General features: G+C 35.5%; 4 protein-coding genes across 4 annotated transcripts; 1 reads left to right on the top strand and 3 right to left on the bottom strand.

Moving 5' to 3' along the window:
* The first annotated feature begins 1 nt into the window (after nt 1).
* On the top strand, nt 2-4,345 carry Nup54 (nuclear pore complex protein Nup54). The gene is made up of 7 exons (XM_088040170.1): nt 2-187; nt 2,053-2,871; nt 2,919-3,216; nt 3,265-3,563; nt 3,611-3,867; nt 3,915-4,034; nt 4,085-4,345. Exons 1-7 carry the CDS (start codon nt 130-132, stop codon nt 4,316-4,318), a joined length of 2,085 nt encoding a protein of 694 aa, XP_087896296.1. The 5' UTR covers nt 2-129; the 3' UTR covers nt 4,319-4,345.
* Nucleotides 417-1,494, bottom strand: LOC148172360 (uncharacterized). The gene is made up of 2 exons (XM_088039173.1): nt 1,319-1,494; nt 417-1,261 (listed from the first exon to the last, which is right to left on the bottom strand). The coding sequence occupies exons 1-2, from the start codon at nt 1,331-1,333 to the stop codon at nt 578-580; spliced, it is 699 nt and encodes a 232-aa protein (XP_087895299.1). The 5' UTR covers nt 1,334-1,494; the 3' UTR covers nt 417-577.
* Nucleotides 4,346-4,643: 298 nt separating the features above from the next.
* On the bottom strand, nt 4,644-5,958 carry LOC148172358 (uncharacterized). Its single transcript, XM_088040172.1, has 3 exons — nt 5,734-5,958; nt 5,434-5,681; nt 4,644-5,380 (listed from the first exon to the last, which is right to left on the bottom strand). Exons 1-3 carry the CDS (start codon nt 5,869-5,871, stop codon nt 4,780-4,782), a joined length of 987 nt encoding a protein of 328 aa, XP_087896298.1. The 5' UTR covers nt 5,872-5,958; the 3' UTR covers nt 4,644-4,779.
* Nucleotides 5,959-13,343: 7,385 nt separating this feature from the next.
* Nucleotides 13,344-17,263, bottom strand: LOC148172357 (phenoloxidase 1-like). Its single transcript, XM_088038987.1, has 10 exons — nt 17,159-17,263; nt 15,762-15,871; nt 15,523-15,715; nt 15,253-15,476; nt 14,753-15,208; nt 14,542-14,706; nt 14,365-14,493; nt 13,993-14,317; nt 13,714-13,946; nt 13,344-13,667 (listed from the first exon to the last, which is right to left on the bottom strand). The coding sequence occupies exons 2-10, from the start codon at nt 15,864-15,866 to the stop codon at nt 13,446-13,448; spliced, it is 2,052 nt and encodes a 683-aa protein (XP_087895113.1). The 5' UTR covers nt 15,867-15,871; nt 17,159-17,263; the 3' UTR covers nt 13,344-13,445.
* Nucleotides 17,264-17,540: the final 277 nt, after the last annotated feature.

Genomic DNA, 17,540 nt, shown 5'->3' with positions numbered 1-17,540 from the left:
TAAGCAAAAATGATGTTTTCAAGTTTTGACAAATGACATAACTCCGCTGTTTGACATTTGTTTTTGAATCTTTGAAGAAAATTTGTACAAGTTAAATATTTCACGTTTTTACCATAATTCAAGTGCAAAATGGCGTTTTCATTTGGAGGTGCCAATCAGTCCACTTTCGGAAGTACACCTAATAAACGTGAGTTATATGTATTTGTTATTTGTAATGTGTCGAAATGTTAGGTTAGAATTTTAATTAAATCTTTTTATTTTGTTTGAGGTTTTAGTTTTTGTTTAAACACAACTCTAAATGAATTTATAGAATTTTCTTTCTAAAAGCTTTACCTGGTTTGTCTGAATTTGGTGCATAACAGAAAAGGTTTTTTTTGCCATTCTTGTATGATAAATTCAGGAATTAATAACAAAAGTTTATGAATAATTATTTATTACAATGCAATTTTTATACATTTAAAGTAGTAGCAATTAATAACATTAGGAAGATAGATAAATAAATAAATATAGCCCCCATAACAGGCTTTACATATTAAGATATCACCAGTGACATAAATAAAGATTGTTACCAAAATCATTAAGGATACTTCGCCATGCGTTGTTGAATTGGAGCTTCTTTCTGATTACAACTAGACGTACTAATTTCTTTTAAATTTGTAACACAATAAACTCCTGATCTGAAACTACTTCTGTTTTTATATCTCCTATAAATAATCAGAAGAATAACGATCAACAAAAGCATGATAAGCAGAATAACCCCCACGACAATATACAATGTTGCTTCTTCACTTTCTTCACCATGATTCTTTAGATTATAAAAATCTTCCGTTGTGGTTTCAAAGGTTGTCTTTGTTGTTACAACGTTGGAAATGGTGTTGATAATACTTTCAGTTGTTGTAACCACAGAGTCAACAATCGTAGACACAGCATCAGTAATCACAATACCTGAATTTTCAGTTGTTATCACATTGGTGTTGTTACCAAACATTTCGTTCATTCCGGTGTTGTTGCTTCCCATCATCTCTGTAACTGCGGTGTTGTTACTATCAATCATGTCGGTGACAGTATCCATTACGGTGCTATTACTTCCAGAAGATTCTTGCAAGCTGGGGGTGGTAACAACAGACTTGTTCGCAAAAGAATCGACAATGTTCTTTATTGTGTTAATCACAACGTCTGTGGTGCTATCAGTTACTGGGTGTTGATTTGGAAAACCGAGTCGATGATCAGTGATATGTGGCCATTGGAAATTGGGACCATCCTGTAAAAAAAAACAATTTTAATTCAAAAAAATTGTCGAATTTTTAAGAGTCCTTACCTCGAAATGAACCATTTTGCTGCTGGTCTAGAAAGTACCACTTTAACGATACAAGAGCTTATCAACAACTGACACTTTTTGCTGTTCAAAACGAATATTTATCGCCGGTGTTTATTTATGCAAACTTGGTTTTTCTTGATTTCGTGGTATGGATGAAACCACGGCGGACGCATATGAGATTTTCCGTTGTGATGATTAGTCACATAATGTTTTAAATGTGATTGCGGTCGCACTGAAGAGACTAAGGACATCTCTTTTGTTTACGCAATTTTAAGGATCAGTTTTCAGATTACGATTTCCCATTCTAGTAAAAAGATGAATAAAAACGAGTTTCAAGTAAAAACGGGTTTTACTCAAAAACTCGGTAAAGATTTAGTGAGACCCTGAAATAAATATATTTTTTTGCTATCAAATTACGAATTACATAATTGATGGTATGGGAGAGGGTGATTGTGTTTACTGCACTAAGGCCGTTGCTATTACACAATAGATATCGTGGTGGTTTTTTAAAGATGAACGGCGTCAGAGATTTTTTCCTGTTTATTCCCAGACACTCGGAAGTTGGGTAAGTTTTCTTGCGTCATTTCCGTCTGAGGCAAACAGGGAAACTCACGTTTCTTAATTTTGTTAAACTTTACCGAGTGCTAACGGAAGCCACAGTGACCGGTAACTCGATGACTGTTTCCTGTAGTTTTTCCATTTTGATCAGAACGATTTTTCATCATTTCTTTTAGCAACTGGTTTCGGAACTCCATTCGGCGTAGCAACAACCACCGCCAACTCTGGTTTTGGCGGTTTTGGCACTTTCGGCTCAACCCCGCAACCATCAACTGGATTTGGTGCTAGTCAACCAGCAGCCGGTTTTGGCGCTGCTCAACCAGCAGCTGGTTTTGCTACTGGTTTCGGGGCTCCTCAACCCGCTGCCAATACTGGTTTCGGTAGTACTTTTGGAGCCCCCGCTAGTGCGGCACCAGCGTTCGGGTCAACTTTTGGTGCCCCTGCATCAACTGCAGCACCCACATTTGGAGCAAGTTTCGGTGCTACCGCTGGTACCAGTGGAGGTGGTCTTTTTGGTACTGCCACAACAAAACCTAGTTTATTCGGTAGTCCCGCAACGTCCTCTTCTCTATTTTCGGCACCTGCAAACTCAGCTCCTAATTTATTTGGTTCTTCTACTACAACGCAAGCACCAAGTTTATTCGGGGGTGTTACTACAACAACTCCGAGTTTATTTGGGACCGGCAGTACAGCAACGCCGAGTTTATTTGGAACGGCGACCACATCAACTCCGAGTTTGTTTGGATCGACGTTTGGAGGTACTGCCACCACTACTGGGGTGAATTTGTTCGGGGGAGGTACTACTAGTGGTACTGGATTTGGATTGTTTGGAGGTGCGACTACGACAAGCGCCCCTTCGTTGTTTGGGGGATTTGGAAACACACAAACGCCAGGAGGGTTTGGTGGGTTCGGAGCTGGAACTTCAGGGTTTGGAGCGCAACAACCTAGTACCAATTTATTTGGAAATACTTTCGGGACCAAAGCTCCACAACCAGGTTTGTATCATTGATTAAAAAAGGAAATTAATTTTACTTTTGTCCAGGGGCGTTACAATCAGGTTTGACAACACAACAACAGCAGAATCAACAGGTGATGGCCTCAATTTATGCCATTAATATTTATAACGACGAAAGGGATGATATTTTGAAGAAATGGAATTTGCTTCAAGCTTGTTGGGGAACAGGCAAGGGCTATTATAATGCAACCCTCCCTCCTGTTGAATATACGCCATATAACCCGTTTTACCGCTTTAAAGCGGTAGGTTATAACATTATTCCAGAGCATGATAATGCTGAGGGGTTGGTCAAACTGACATTTAATCGTAAACATTCAGAATTAAGGTAATTTTTTTGGCGAAAGATGCAGGTTATGATAAGATTTTATTGTAGCGGCCAAAAGCAAGTTCTTATTAACGGAATAGGCGGTATTTTGGGTAACAAACCAAATCTGAAAGTCATAATTCAACACATCAAAGCCTTATCAGACTCCCAGTCTGAAATTCGAATCGTAGTAATGGAAAAGGGTGTTACAGGAAACAGTCGTAAAATACCCGCCACAGACTTAGCAAATTACTTAAACCAACCAACACAGAAACAGCAACTTACCAACGTTGGTGTAATATCCATCGTTGCGTATGTTACGCCATCAAAAGCTACTTTGGAAGAGTATCTAAAAAACGTTCCATTAGGTACTTTTTTTTTTTTTGAATTATCTGTAATTAACAATTATTTTCAGGATTTGATCCACAGATGTGGAAAGCAGCGATAATGGATAATCCTAATCCCAATAAGTATATGCCCGTACCAATTTATGGATTTAATGACCTCAAAGCCCGGAAACTCAAACAGGAGCACGAAACGGGATTGCACAAAGCTTTTGAAGAAAAAATAAACAGCGAGTTGGCCGAGTTAAAGAAGAAACATGCCGCTTCTATCGCTAGGATCAACGAATTGAAGCACAGGTTTTTGCATTTGCAGCACAGGACATTGAGGGTAACAAACTGTAAAATTGATTTGTCTGTTTCTTACTTGTTCCATAGATTTTAGTCAGACAGGAGAGCATAAGGAAAAGCGGAATGGCTATCTTACCCGAGGAGGAATATTTGAAAGGCAAACTAGAGACGATGTATGCTCATCTCAACGTTCCAACACAATTCAAGGTAAAGAACACTTTTTTGATTTAACCAATTTATTGTTTTTTTTTTTGTAGGGACAATTGAACGAACTCATTTCCACCGTCAAACTTATGGAGAATACGGCGAGACCTCCTCAACCAAAATATAAAATAATTCCAGAAACTCAAGGAGAGTTGAAAGATTTCTTACAGTTACAGCAAAACGGCATTTCTAAACTGGTTGATATAGTGAAAGATGATATGCGGTCGTTGAACATTATGATTGGAGGTATGCGTCAAATAATGCAAAACAAAACTGTTCTTCCGTGATTATTAAATCTGATCTGCTTCATTCGATTTTATGACTGTTTAATTTTGAATTTTGATAAGCCGAAAATCGAATGAATCCTTCGGAGGAATAAGGAGTATATAAATGCCTCATTCTTCCATGGAACTCCAATTTACAGATTGAACTGAGTTAACGACATCTGGGTTATTTGATTAAATTATTTCTACTCTTTTAAAAATGCTTTTTAGTTTTTAGTAAAGTTCAGAATCTCCTGACTTTACAAGAACTTCCACTAAGCAATTATCGATTTTTTTCTGTATGTTTACGTTTGAATTTCAAGAGTTGTAAATACCTTTGCATAAAAAATAAAAATGATATGTTAATTTTATTAATAAACGGGCTAATAAATATAAAAAGGTTATCACAATCGTATTGCCATTTGCAACATTAAATACAATAAATACCGCATCTAAACTAATGAACACAATACTCAGAACGTAAATCAAAGAGTCTTTCTGCTAACACTCAAATCCAGCGGCGTATCAACATCCATTTCTTGGTAGCTACTGTATAACACATTTTCGTGTCTTTCAGGGGCGTAAAAACTATTCCACGTGTAATTCTCATCCCGCCTCAAATTAATGAGATTGCCAAGTGTGATAATATCGTTATTTTTATTCAAGTTGGACACGCAGCACATGTGCGTGCAGTCACACGAGTGGTTCCCATCAACTTTTTCTTCAGGTTTCGTTTCAATACTGGTTTTCACATTTTCGTCGTTGATTTTAGTATCATGAACGAAATGTTTGTAAGTCTTGACGTGTTTTCTTAAACTACTGGGGTCAGTATATCTCTTTGGACATCCAGGGACTTTACATTTGTACGGTTTCTCCACTTGATGTGTTCTTGTGTGTTTGAATCGATCGCTTGAGTTGGAGTACGCTTTGTTGCAGCCTGGTACTGGACAGACGTACGGTTTTTCCCCGCTGTGAGACCGCGAGTGTATTTTTAAATTTTCAGCTCTTGAGAACGATTTATCACACTGGTAACACTGGTGGGGTTTTTCGTTGGTGTGGGTGCGCACGTGCACTAACATTTTGTATCTAAATAAAACAGAAATTTAGCGAAAATTCCATAACATAGTAATTGGTACTACCTTGCATTGAAGCCTTTGTTGTTTCTGGAACAGCCCTCCCAACCACAGTAAAATAAGCCACCGGCACCACTAGAAGCGTGTACTCGAGTTACGTGATTGGCGAGTTGGTCCAAAGTTTCAAACGAAACCCCACATGACTTCCATCCACAACGAATTTCGTTTGATTTGGGGGTGTGTTGGATCACAGTTCTGGATCTGATAGGTTTGGGGGAGACCTCAATACTTGAAAGCGAGTTGTCGCTGTCACTCTATTGAAAAAAAAGTTAGAAAATGGGGATTTTTATTTGAAAAAAAACTTACTTGTGTACTGTTTGGTGATTGGGGCATTACCAAATCGTCTTTGTGTTCCATTGGGTTGTAATAGGGGTAATCGAAAACAGAATAGTAGTAACGTAAAGGTTGCCCTTCCACCATTCTGTAGTCAGATAGAAACATCATTGTTGCGATATGAAATTAAAATAAAACCATCATCAAAAATTTTTCATTTATATAACTTCCAGAGTGATAAGAAAGCATCCGTCACTCAACTATCTCTATCTTTCCCACTTGAGAGACGGAACAAAGTGCTTGAATTTTGTTTTGTTTGAAGTACAAAAATAATTATTATATTGTGTAAATTTAAATAAGGCAGTGATAAGAGCATCGATTCTTGTTTTTCATGTTGTTCTGAGATATTCTCATCTTTCTCTGTTTGCAATTGATGGGGGGCAAAGTGGACTTTTGATAACAATAATAAAGAAAGTCGTATTAATGTCAATATGAACCAGAAAATTCTGGTTTGTAAGTTTTTATGGTCAGAGGGGCATGATAAAGTTGCTCATTTATTGACCCCCAAACTGGTTTAGAGCGGATATTGACCATGAGTGCCCCGGTTGATGTTGGCAAATTTTCCAAATTATAGTGTAATTAATAGTCTTTTGATAAAATTTTGGTGTCTAAAGAGATCAACGTGTCATGGGTGATTTTATTAAAAGCGAAGTAAAAAAGTTACCTAATTATTGTTTTGTCGATTGGAAGTAGGAAGTAGGACAAAATTGATACCAAATTAATAACATTCGCAAGTTATGGAACCATTACGTAATAATCTAATTTTTTAACGGCTAAGCCGTAGGAGTTTGATTTCGTAAGATAAAAGAGTTAAAATGAAATATAGCAAATACAATGTTCTTTTACGGTTAAACTATAAACGTTATGTAATTTTTTTTGTGCAGTATGTCAAGGTATGTTAAACTTGTGTTTGTTTTTAATTCGTAAAACCGAATCCTCGATAAAATGTGAATCAATCGAAAAAGAAAAACAAATTATACTATTGAATTAACAAGCAAAACACTTACAAAACGGATGTGCATGAACTAATCTAATCCCAATTTTTACTAATTCGCCCAAACATTATACTATAAGCCGACAAAGTGGTTTTATGAATGAAACGTAAACAGGTTCGTTCAATTTCATTGAAAATGTTGTTCGGTGAAAATTTATTTTATCAACTTCCTGCTATCGGCGATTAAAGTATAAAACAATAAGTGACAATTGCAAACGTGCACCGGATGCCGACAATTAACAAGTTTTATCTGTAGTCAAACCAATTTATCTACATTCTTTCTGTGAGTAGGTACATAACTGATATGGTTCATTCATAAACTGATATTAGCAGGTCTTATCAAAGCCCCCAGCAGAGATGAAGAAAAACAAGCCCAACAGGTACTAAGTAATTAAGTTGGATCAAAAATTGTCGTGTTGATTAGTATTAATATTGATCGTTAAATGCTTGTTATCATAAATGTTGAAATGCCTAGGCCGATAATTTATAAATTATACTCCTTTTATTTATCTTAGCTTCGCAGGTATCTACAAATATGGCTTCTACACAGGATGTCAATAATTGAATAAGGAAGCATTATCTTTGAAGTACATACTTCTCTCGCTATACATAATATAATCTTTCAGCTCATCGTTCCATCTATTTTTAAAATATAATAATTCACGGTATTGTTCAATACTAAAGATAACCTTTTATCAAGAGCCCCCCAACGTAGAGTTTGGAATTGCAACATTGAGACATTGAGTTATTGGTCAACGTTTTTTTTTGCTCGAATCAAATCACTGACCGATTGTACGAAGTAATTTACCAATCTTTAGAATACTGGGGAAAACCAGTTTAACTAAGGTTGTGGGGTCAAAAATATTGCACTGTAATCTTATTTAGACATACATTAACACGAATGATCTACCAAGGAAACAGTGGTAATTATAGCGTGTTAAAAAGCATGATCGGAACAAGAATAAGAGCGATCTGCCACATAGGTAGAACCGAAATAAAAGTTAATTATAACCGACCCCTTTGGGGCAGGTAGTTTTGGGTTTATTTTCACCATAGTTTTCCAATTTTTTACGTATCTTACTACAGAACATGGACTCCTTTTTTTGTAATAAAAGATTAATGAACAACTTGACATTAGTCCAAAAGTACTGTAAATTTGATTCAATAGAAAATAATGCTTGTTTTATAATATATTAAAATTTCAGCCTTTTTTCCATATGGAACATGGCAAAAAACTGAAAATTTAAAATACTTTTTTTATTGCGTGGAATGTGCACCTTTTTTATATTTTGCTACAATTGTTAAGAAAAAACAGTTTCGGACCTCCTACAATGCTACATATTGGAGTTTATTGTTTTTTTTACTTGTTCATTTGAAATTGATATTTAATTTGTCTTATTTATAATACTAATTCATAGCCAGTAAAGAGATTTGATTCGTCCTATGTCACTCAATAATAATTTACCAAGAAAACAAATTTCAAATGAAATAAAAATGAACTTTGTCTTGTTGTGACATTTTTAACAAAAATAATAATTCCACTAAACACGTATTTTTTCTGTAATGAAGAAAAACAATTTATCTGTTTATCGCCGACTCATGTCGACAAGAATAATACTGCAAATTTATTTTATGAAACCTAAAAAAATAAGTCTTCATTGATTTGTAACAGAGGCTAAAAAAATTACTCATAAATTTACAATGGAGTTTTTAATTTACAGCCACATAACGTATTGTAATAATTGACCCAGTTGGACACAGAATAATTGCCAGTATTTAGTCTTGTGCGTATTAAATAATCAGAATAATTAATTTCTAATCTACGAATGTTTTTATATCAGTCACAATAACAGTTATCCTTGTATAAACGATAAACTGTAGACTTTGCACAAGGGGTATTTTATGTGCATGTCGTAATAAAGGAAGCTTAAATTGTATTTTAACCGCATGTCATACGAGCATAATAAAATTACTATAGTGTTTATTTCTGTTTTAGTAGATTTAATTTTTGATGGTAGTTGCATTCATGTCGTTAACGTGATTTTACATCAGCAGGCAAAAGAGTCGGCCTTCTGTGTAATTATTTATAACCCAAGAATAAACAATATGCTGATAAAATCCGCAATAACAGCAATTACACTTATAAGGGTATCAATAAAGTGCCTGTTTTGGTCAAATCCAGTTAAAGATATCAAGATCCGTAACCCCTGACCCCCTAACTACGCCATTGAGCAACGATCTCTGCAGGAGGTTGTCCGATAAATAATAAATGGACTTTGTTTTAAAACGAGTTCGGTCCTAAAGTGTTTTTAATATTTATTTTCTTTTGATTAAGCAACCGGTTAACGAAAGATCGTAAAGAAACAAAACACCTGAGGATATGCGGTAGGTGCCATGGGAAGAAAGCCCGCGACCTCCCGCGAAGATGAAATTTATCGCTCTTAAATCCCAACAGCCCATGATATATCAACCCAAAAAAAAAGACAAACATACCAGTTACAAAATCAGCGACCAAGAGTCGACCACTTCGTTCTATAAATTTTCTAAAACTGTTTGTCCCCAGTAACATTCGACCACAGTGGTGTTAAGCTTTTTTCATTTCAGATTAAAAAAAAAACACATGTTATTGCAGTCGCTCGAACGAACAACTGTAGTGCTTCTTTTCATGTTTGCCGTAAAAAGGCGGCATTATTCGTCGGGTTGACTGTGTCTATTAAAACGGACCCCATACAAAGAAGGCAATTTTGTTTAATGCCACCTCACTACTGTCTGCGTCTTTCTTTACCGGACGGACAATGAATACGTGCCATGAGACAGCAGTAGGTCTTTGATAAACACCAAAAAATGCCCCCAGCAAGGATCGTCGCTCCGCCTTGATGTTTTTTAACCAATGGTTGTGGGATCTAACCCTGATCCGGGGCTTTTTACCTACTTATTGCAAAGGTTGTTTCATTTGATCATTGTTGGATGCTATCTTCTTGGAACAAAGCCACACGCACAGGTACGCAATGCTGGAGGGACCGTGAAAGTTAAATTAAAACGAGGCAGCGAGATAGATAAAACAGATACTTAAAAACTGAATAGGTACAATTGAGTCCAAAAATAATGCACCTTCCCATTGCTTATTTCCAAATAGCATCGGAAAACATTTTGGGGGCCTCGCCGGGGCAGGTACAAGTCCGTTCTTGACCGTCCCAGCACATCTGGGTATTCATAAAATGGTAATTTTTTAATGATTGCAAAAACCCTGTTCTAAAAATATTTAGATCTTATTTTGCTGTGCTGTGATGGTAAAAGAAACGTATAAATACGGTGGAGCGTTTATGACTTTAACTTTTTAAATAGTTTCCACCAAACTTACCGCAAGACCCTATAAACATAATCACCCTTAAGTGGTGGGTCTTGTCTGATGACCAGAATTGATCCCCAATAAATTACAGCCTTTTTGTTGATTCAAATTTACTGGAATTGGGGAAAAAATATTTGGAAATAAAGTTTCAGGACATACAGACAAAATATAGTAGATTACTCAACGTGTGAAGTTAAGTTTTGTTTTAATCTAATGTTAACTTGTAATAATAGAGTTGAGGAATGATTAAAATTTAGATTAGCTTAAAAGTGCAGTATAAAATTTTTCAAATTTCGCTTAAATTAAATAAAAATATAATTGTCAATTTTGACATGTCAAATCACTTGCTCTCATTGTTTTTCACTTACTAGTTAGTAGAAACATAAGTTAATTACTAGTGAAAAAAAATAAAGAAAATTTGAGTTTCTTAGGTCCAAACAATGACAGAAAATGTATTTTTATGGCAAAGTTAAAAAAAACTATATTTTATAGCTAGAGACAAATAATTAAAAAAATTATAAAGTCCGTTTTTTTTTTAAAAAAAACACCACCAACACCGCAATTTTCCCCTGCATTACACCCGACAACGTTGCCTAGGAAGATTTTTTGACATTTCTGAAAATTAGGCAGTGTTTCCGTTAAAAAACGTGTATCTTTTACAGCCTGTTGGATTGCAAATCAGGATTTAATAGACTCGGCACAGCCTGGAAGGCCGTTTTGTGTAATCAAATTGTCAATTAGGTAGCTAACCTATTTATACAGGGTGTTCAAAAAATAGCGGACCAACTGATAAGAACGTTAAACTCTTTCGTTAAATTCTTTCGGTAATTATTAGGAGTATAATTTTGAGACCAGAGCAACACTTTGGTAGTTACAATTATTAATAAATCATGCAATTGGTTACTATGGTTTAATTAAATTTGATAACACCTGACCAGTAAAAGTCTCAAAGTAGATCAGGAACCATTTGTTCTCTTCTTGGTGTGCGAATAGTCTTGGGTTCTCCATGATCCTGATAAATTTGGTTCCAATCGGCCCATCTCACGTACCTGTTGATAAACTCGTTGAAAAGTATTCTTGGAGGGAATTTGCCAGTTGGGAAATTCACAAGCCTTACTGCCCCTTACTGCTTCTCGACTGTTTCCATCACGTGTCGGTATATTCAGCAAAATTATACATCAATAGAGAAATAAACTCCTCTAGTTTGTGACACCTAAAAAATGTTTGACTTTTTTAAAAAAAAAGGTCATTGTCAGGCACTAGGCAACAATTAAGTACTGAATTCTTGAAGTGAAATGTTGCCAGATTAATTTTGCGCTTTTGAGCTTAATTTTAAAAGTGCAAAATAACGTTTTGAATCAACATTTAAAGCATTTAAGACTGTAAGTATGTAAATGCCACCCAAAACATGAACTCTAGTAGAATTTTGTAAACCTTGAGTTCATTATAAGGAAAAATTTGTGCCATAATTAGCGCCCCTTTAAGTGGCTGTAGATTTCCAACGAAGCACTCAATAATTGAAAAAACTTAATTTAGCTACTAGTTATTACCTGAAGATTCACGTAGTGAATAGTTGGTCCGCCATTTTTTGAACAGCCTGGTATATGACCAAAAAGTCACTATCGACGATGTTGCCGGTTGTAAAGAGCTGGGAGAGTGCGGTGTTGGTGGTTTTTTTAATAAAAAAAACGGACTTTACACCCGGTTTACCGAAACAAAATTAAATCCTTAATTTTGATCAAAGATTTTTACAAAACCAAATAAGTTTATTGGGGTTTTTACATCTGAAAAACTATGTTTGAAAAACTAAAACTCGAGAAAATGTATAAATTGACGCTTCAAAAATTATTAATGCTAGTTGGCCATAATCAGTAAAACATGTAAACAGTTTAGCAAAATTACCAACACTAGTATTGTTGCCAAATTTTTAACAGCACTAGGATTGTTAAATGTGCCTTTATACAATTTCCTGCTAAAGTGATACTGTTACTCTAACAATTTAGAATGAAATGAAATTTTTAACATTATGTTAAAGTGACATAAGTAAGTTGCAAGTTTAATTTAATTTCAATTATTGCATTAAACCGGCCTATACTTAGTTACTTACTATTGATCAGAATAAATCAATTGTGTTAAAATTTACTTTTTTGGCAATGAAAGTGTATTATGTGAAGAAAAATGAATTTTAAGAAATAAATTAGAAATTAAAAATTACATCTTTAATTAAAATTAATATTTGATTCCATCATCCATCCATGTCAGCAATCAAACTTAATTAAATGCGTGATTAATTTAATCACAATCAACTTATAGTGGAAATGAGGTCATTTTGCTTAAAAATACAAACATTGATTCAAAATTTCTTTCAATGGTCTTCAAATCATGTTGTTTAGCCGACTCAATCTGCATGAGTTTTCAAATGAGTTGTAAATAAAATTTGGTTGTCTGACGCACCCTTGTACAAAAACTGACTGACCGCTCAGATCTCAAGAAGACCAACCCAAAAGTTCTAGGGGTAAAATGTATTGTTGGGTGCAAATTATATTCATACCATGGTGCATTATTTTTGGACGCAATTGTACCTCTCGCAGTTTCAAGAGGATTGTTGATTTCAGATTTTATTTTAGCTGCTCGTTGATCTATTTAATTAAAGTTCGGACGCCAAACTACTAAAAAGCGCAACGAGAAATCTGCCAATTTTAAATTAGTTTTTGGGAACAATATTAAATTTAATTATTAGAGGCCACTTTTCTTTAGTAGACCTTCACAGGGAATTGCTGTAAAGTTAAATTGATCAAATGACTACGACGCAAAGAATTGCCGCAAATTCTTAATCTTCTAAATAAATTTTTAGTATTGAGTACTTATGCAAAACTATTTTTAGGAAATATCTTAAGATTCGCAAAGTTTTACTGGGAATTAGTCGTTTTTCTTTCATCACTTTTGATGAAACTGAAAGTCTGAATTTCTCATTGTTTCAACAAAAAAACGATTGTAATTTAAAAGCAATCAAAAATCCAATTGAAACACACGTGGGCATTTAATGAAAGGTTTGCGTAACACATCATTTCTTCAAAAGAAATAAAAAAACGATTAACATTAGAAAATTGAGGATGACCTGTCAAGAAAACTACCTGTGATAGACCCTGACCCATCATTAAACTTCCCAAAACGAGATGTATGGTGGGTGTCGTAAAAATATGGACGAGGAATTCTTTGTATTGTTGAAAAAACACGAACTGTAGAAGCAGATTATTTTATTCAGAAGTGGGCGGAAGCGTAGAAAAATAATATTTGAGTAATATAGTCATAAACCAGCGCAGTCGTTTACATAGGCATCATTCAATTATTACGATTTCTTGGCTTCACAATACGATTGCTGAACTTGATGACCACATCTTGGACTCTCATGTTGGGTGTCAGGAATTGTTGAAGAGTGTCAACTCCAGTTCGAGGTTGGCGGTCAAATGGATACCCCATTGAGCGTCGGTCAGGGTAGAGCTTGTCTTTGATTCCGCAGAAGGTATCGCCTTCGCTGCAAACTCCTTGCGTGTCTTGCTCAACCTAAAAGAAATTAGTTCAACACAGTTTGTTATAATAGAGAACGCACCCTATCATCGGCGTAGTTAGAAATCATGACAAAAAGTTGACAGAGGTAGCCGGATTCGGTTCCTTTAGGCAACAGCATGTGTTGAGGCCATCCGCAACCACAGAAGTTGAAGGCAGTGAGTTCATCACCACCGGTTGGTCGGTTGACGTCCAAGTCTCTGAAAGTCCTTTCAAATGGGATGGTGAGTGACGAAGCCGAAGAATTGCGAGTGATTGTGTTTGATCCCTGTTTCACTACAATCAAATTTGAGACTTTTCTTACATTTTAAAGCGTTCTTACAGGAAACTGCGAAGCGATCCATTTCTATAAACATGTCCTTTTGGTTCTTGAACAACCATGGATTTCCCCTTTCGTCGAATTTGGGAGCCAGGAAAATCCTGCAAGTTCCCATGCGATTGTTCCCTTGGTTGTTAACAGTGATCGTATAAGTAAAATCTTGATTCTGCAAGTGAGTAAAACGGACAAAAACGGCACCTCGAGGTTGGAAGTCCATTCCTCTAGACAAGTCCAAATCAGATTGTTGCCAAAAAGTGTTGAGCATATTAGGTTGACCGCCTTGGTTTTGGACGACGATTTTAGAAACAGTGACGCCAGGGTAGTTCAACTAAGAAAATATTTTTATTGAGGAGTTAGCTCCGTTGGATTGATTACCTGAGACTCAGGGTACCGTGGAAGGGTTGCTTTAAACTCTTGGAACATGTCGTCAATATAAGCATGCCAACGGAAGAAGACTGGATCTCTCAAGTCCACGGCGGGATCAGCCATAACTCCGAAGGATTCCTACAGGACACTTATTTATTATAAAAGAATCAACATCATCAAACAAACCAGATATCTGTGATCAGGGTCGTGAATGTAGCCGAGTATAACATGTCCCATGTTGTGGTAGTCCCCGTAGAAATTTCTATTAGGGGCAATAATACTAGCCTCAATAACATTTCCCAAGACATCAATTCCTTCGAATTCAGTCAGCGGAATCCTCTGTCCGTTTTCCTAAAAGGAATTTTAACAAACTACTAAAACTCCGTCATAATTTTACCCCATTAATAGCTCCTGAATGGATGGCATTAAAAATTCTTTCCTTCCAACGATCGAGATCATCCAAACCAACGCGAATTTGGTCAACCTCCCTGTTGAGATCCCGTGGAATTTGATTTACCGGTCGCGATGGCCAGGTTCTGCTAGCTACTAAACTGTCCAACTTCGGGAAATACGCTTCAGGAATAGGTTCGCGCCAATTACTCAGTCTTTGAACCCTCTTCAAATTGTTGCAAAGTCTCTCAAAGTTGTAACGTGCTTGGATTTGCTGATGCATGTAGTAAAATAGTTCTCCTCTTCGGTTCTTAGCGACGATTTCTCTTGTACCATCGAAAGGATATATCAAATGCCAATGCCAGTGATGGATGTTGAGACCGATGTCTTCACGGAAATACGCAATGCGGTGTTCTTCATCCAAGTCGGAAGCAGTGAAGTCTAAGGGAATTTCAATTGGGGTCTGGATAGGAGATTAGTGAAACCGTCAAGTTTTTGAGGACTTACCCGTGAGCCTTCGGGAACGATGTTAGCTTCTTCGCGAGCTTTGGCGAAAACTTGACTATCGACAAACTTGTCGGGAAAGACATGAATTAGAGATGGTAGATCGAGACTTTGGGTGTCGGAGCGATGAAGAAGAGCCACCGATAAAGCATAATGGAAAAGATAGGAATTCACGCGATCACGGACGTAGACTGCAGTGGAGAGGAGATCGTCCACGTTCTTTGGAGCTAACAAAAAAATAGTTCTAGGCAGACTTTATTTCATTGTACTCACCAAGAAACAGTCTAATCAGCTTTCCTGCAATTTGCCTATGCTTTGGGATAAACAGAGAGAAATTTTCTTGTCGCTTCAAATCAACGATGTCGCCCAGATCCGGAGGTGAAATTTCCTTGATAGGGATGCGTTCATTTGCGTCTTCGCCGAATCTGTTGAACAGTTGGACTCCAATCGGTTTGTATTTTTCAGGCTAGAAATGAAATTAAGCTTTTGCGAAGAAAATCAAAATTTCTCACCAAATAATTGGCTGGAACATCGAAGACCGAGTTGTTGCCCTTTGGGGTGAAAGTAGGTTCTTGGGGACGGTCAAACAAAAGTAACAACTTCTTTTTGTCCGTCATGACTACTAATAACACATTTTTAACGTTTTTAGCCTGGTTTTCAAAGTAACTTGTGAAAAGATAAAATTTTTAAAGAATTTGCTTGGTTTTTCGAAGTCACCCTTTTTTAAAATAGTCAAAATTTTAAGAAATATATCCTGTTTTATCAAACGTGAATACGGTTTCGGCCAAGAGAAGTTACCATTTAAAAACACTTAAAATTCGCCTTTTTCTCCTGTTTTTCTGTTTGGCCATTTCAGCACATATGAATACGATTTCGGCCAAAACAATTCATCTTTTAAAAACACTTGAATTTTAAAGCTTTTGAGAATACTTTGCTTTTTTAATCATTTTGTCCTGTTTTTCAAGGTAACTTAAGTATTTAATTTTATGATCTAAATGAAAAATATTTGTTCAATGAATAATTCTTATGAGTTTACCTTGAAATTCTTTTTTTTAAAATCTTCAGATAATTTTTGATGTAAAGATATGTATAATAGGTTTATTGATTGTGTTTTTATTCTTTTTGTAGCAGACGAACCTCCACATCCTCAGATTTAGGAACATCATCAATGCTAAATTAAAATAAATGAAATAATTTAAAACAAGAGTATAAGAAAACCACAGGATCTAACTTCAATTCCTTCAAAATTCAAGTAATCTCTCCGAATGGATCCAGACACATTAATAAATTAAAGCTTTTTTCTCTAAATAAAAAGATTAAATAAAATCAGTTGTTGATAATTCTTTTTTCTAACGGTCAATTCTATTGACTCTTATTGAAGCATAAATGTTCAAAATTAAAAACGAGAATATCGCATCTAATGATAATATTGATAATTTATTGATAATTACAGTTTTTCCATCATTTTTTTTTAATCGTTATCTAGATGAGTTTGTATAGCATGCCTGCTGCCTTAGAAAAAAAGTACTTTAAGCAACACAGTATATTTGCTAAAAAAGAAAGACGTGTGCTGAGGGCCTAACAGGAAAAGTCTTTAACACAAGGCAAAATTTCTAATTTTGAGTGTTTTTGAAAGGTGAATTTGTTTGGACAAAATCGTATTAAATTGTGCTGAAATGGCCCAATAGAAAAACAGGGTTAAAAGACGAATTTTAAGTGTTTTTAAATAGTAACTTTTCTTGGCCGAAACCGTATTCACGTTTGATAAAACAGGATATTTCTTAAAATTTTGACTTTTTTAAAAAAGGGATGACTTCGACAACTCGGGCAAATTCTTTAAAAATGTTAATTTTTCTGTTGTGTCTTAAATTTATTATTATTTGTTGTTAATTAAAGTTAAAAAACTTACTTGTTGGTTCTTGGAAAGGTGCACAAAAACTGAGAATTACACGAAGCAAAAACCCATTAAATGAAAAAAATCATCCAATCAAAATTCATTATTTTATTATTCTCCAGTAGGATGGGAAGGAAGTGGTTTGATAATAAAACCATACTTTTCGTAGAATTAAATTATTTTTGTTGTTATGGGCAGGTATCTCACGCACCAGGGGCGAAAAGTCGTCGTTTTCGTACCACAACAGGACTTCCTCAAACTTGATAATAACAGGAAGTGTTAGATTCTGTTCATTGTTAAATTGAATAAAACAGAGTCAAATTAAATTGAACCAAGTTTTCTATTTTTGTGGGAATATTCTGGGAAAGATGGGGGAAATATGATAACTCTTTTTTAT

Source organism: Gnatocerus cornutus, chromosome 6, assembly GCF_029298725.1.
Source record: "Gnatocerus cornutus isolate USDA-ARS CGAHR chromosome 6, icGnaCorn1.1, whole genome shotgun sequence".
NCBI classification, from domain to species: domain Eukaryota; kingdom Metazoa; phylum Arthropoda; class Insecta; order Coleoptera; family Tenebrionidae; genus Gnatocerus; species Gnatocerus cornutus.
The sequence above is the reverse complement of the archived record's forward strand: the minus strand, read 5'-3'. Positions and strand labels throughout refer to the sequence as shown.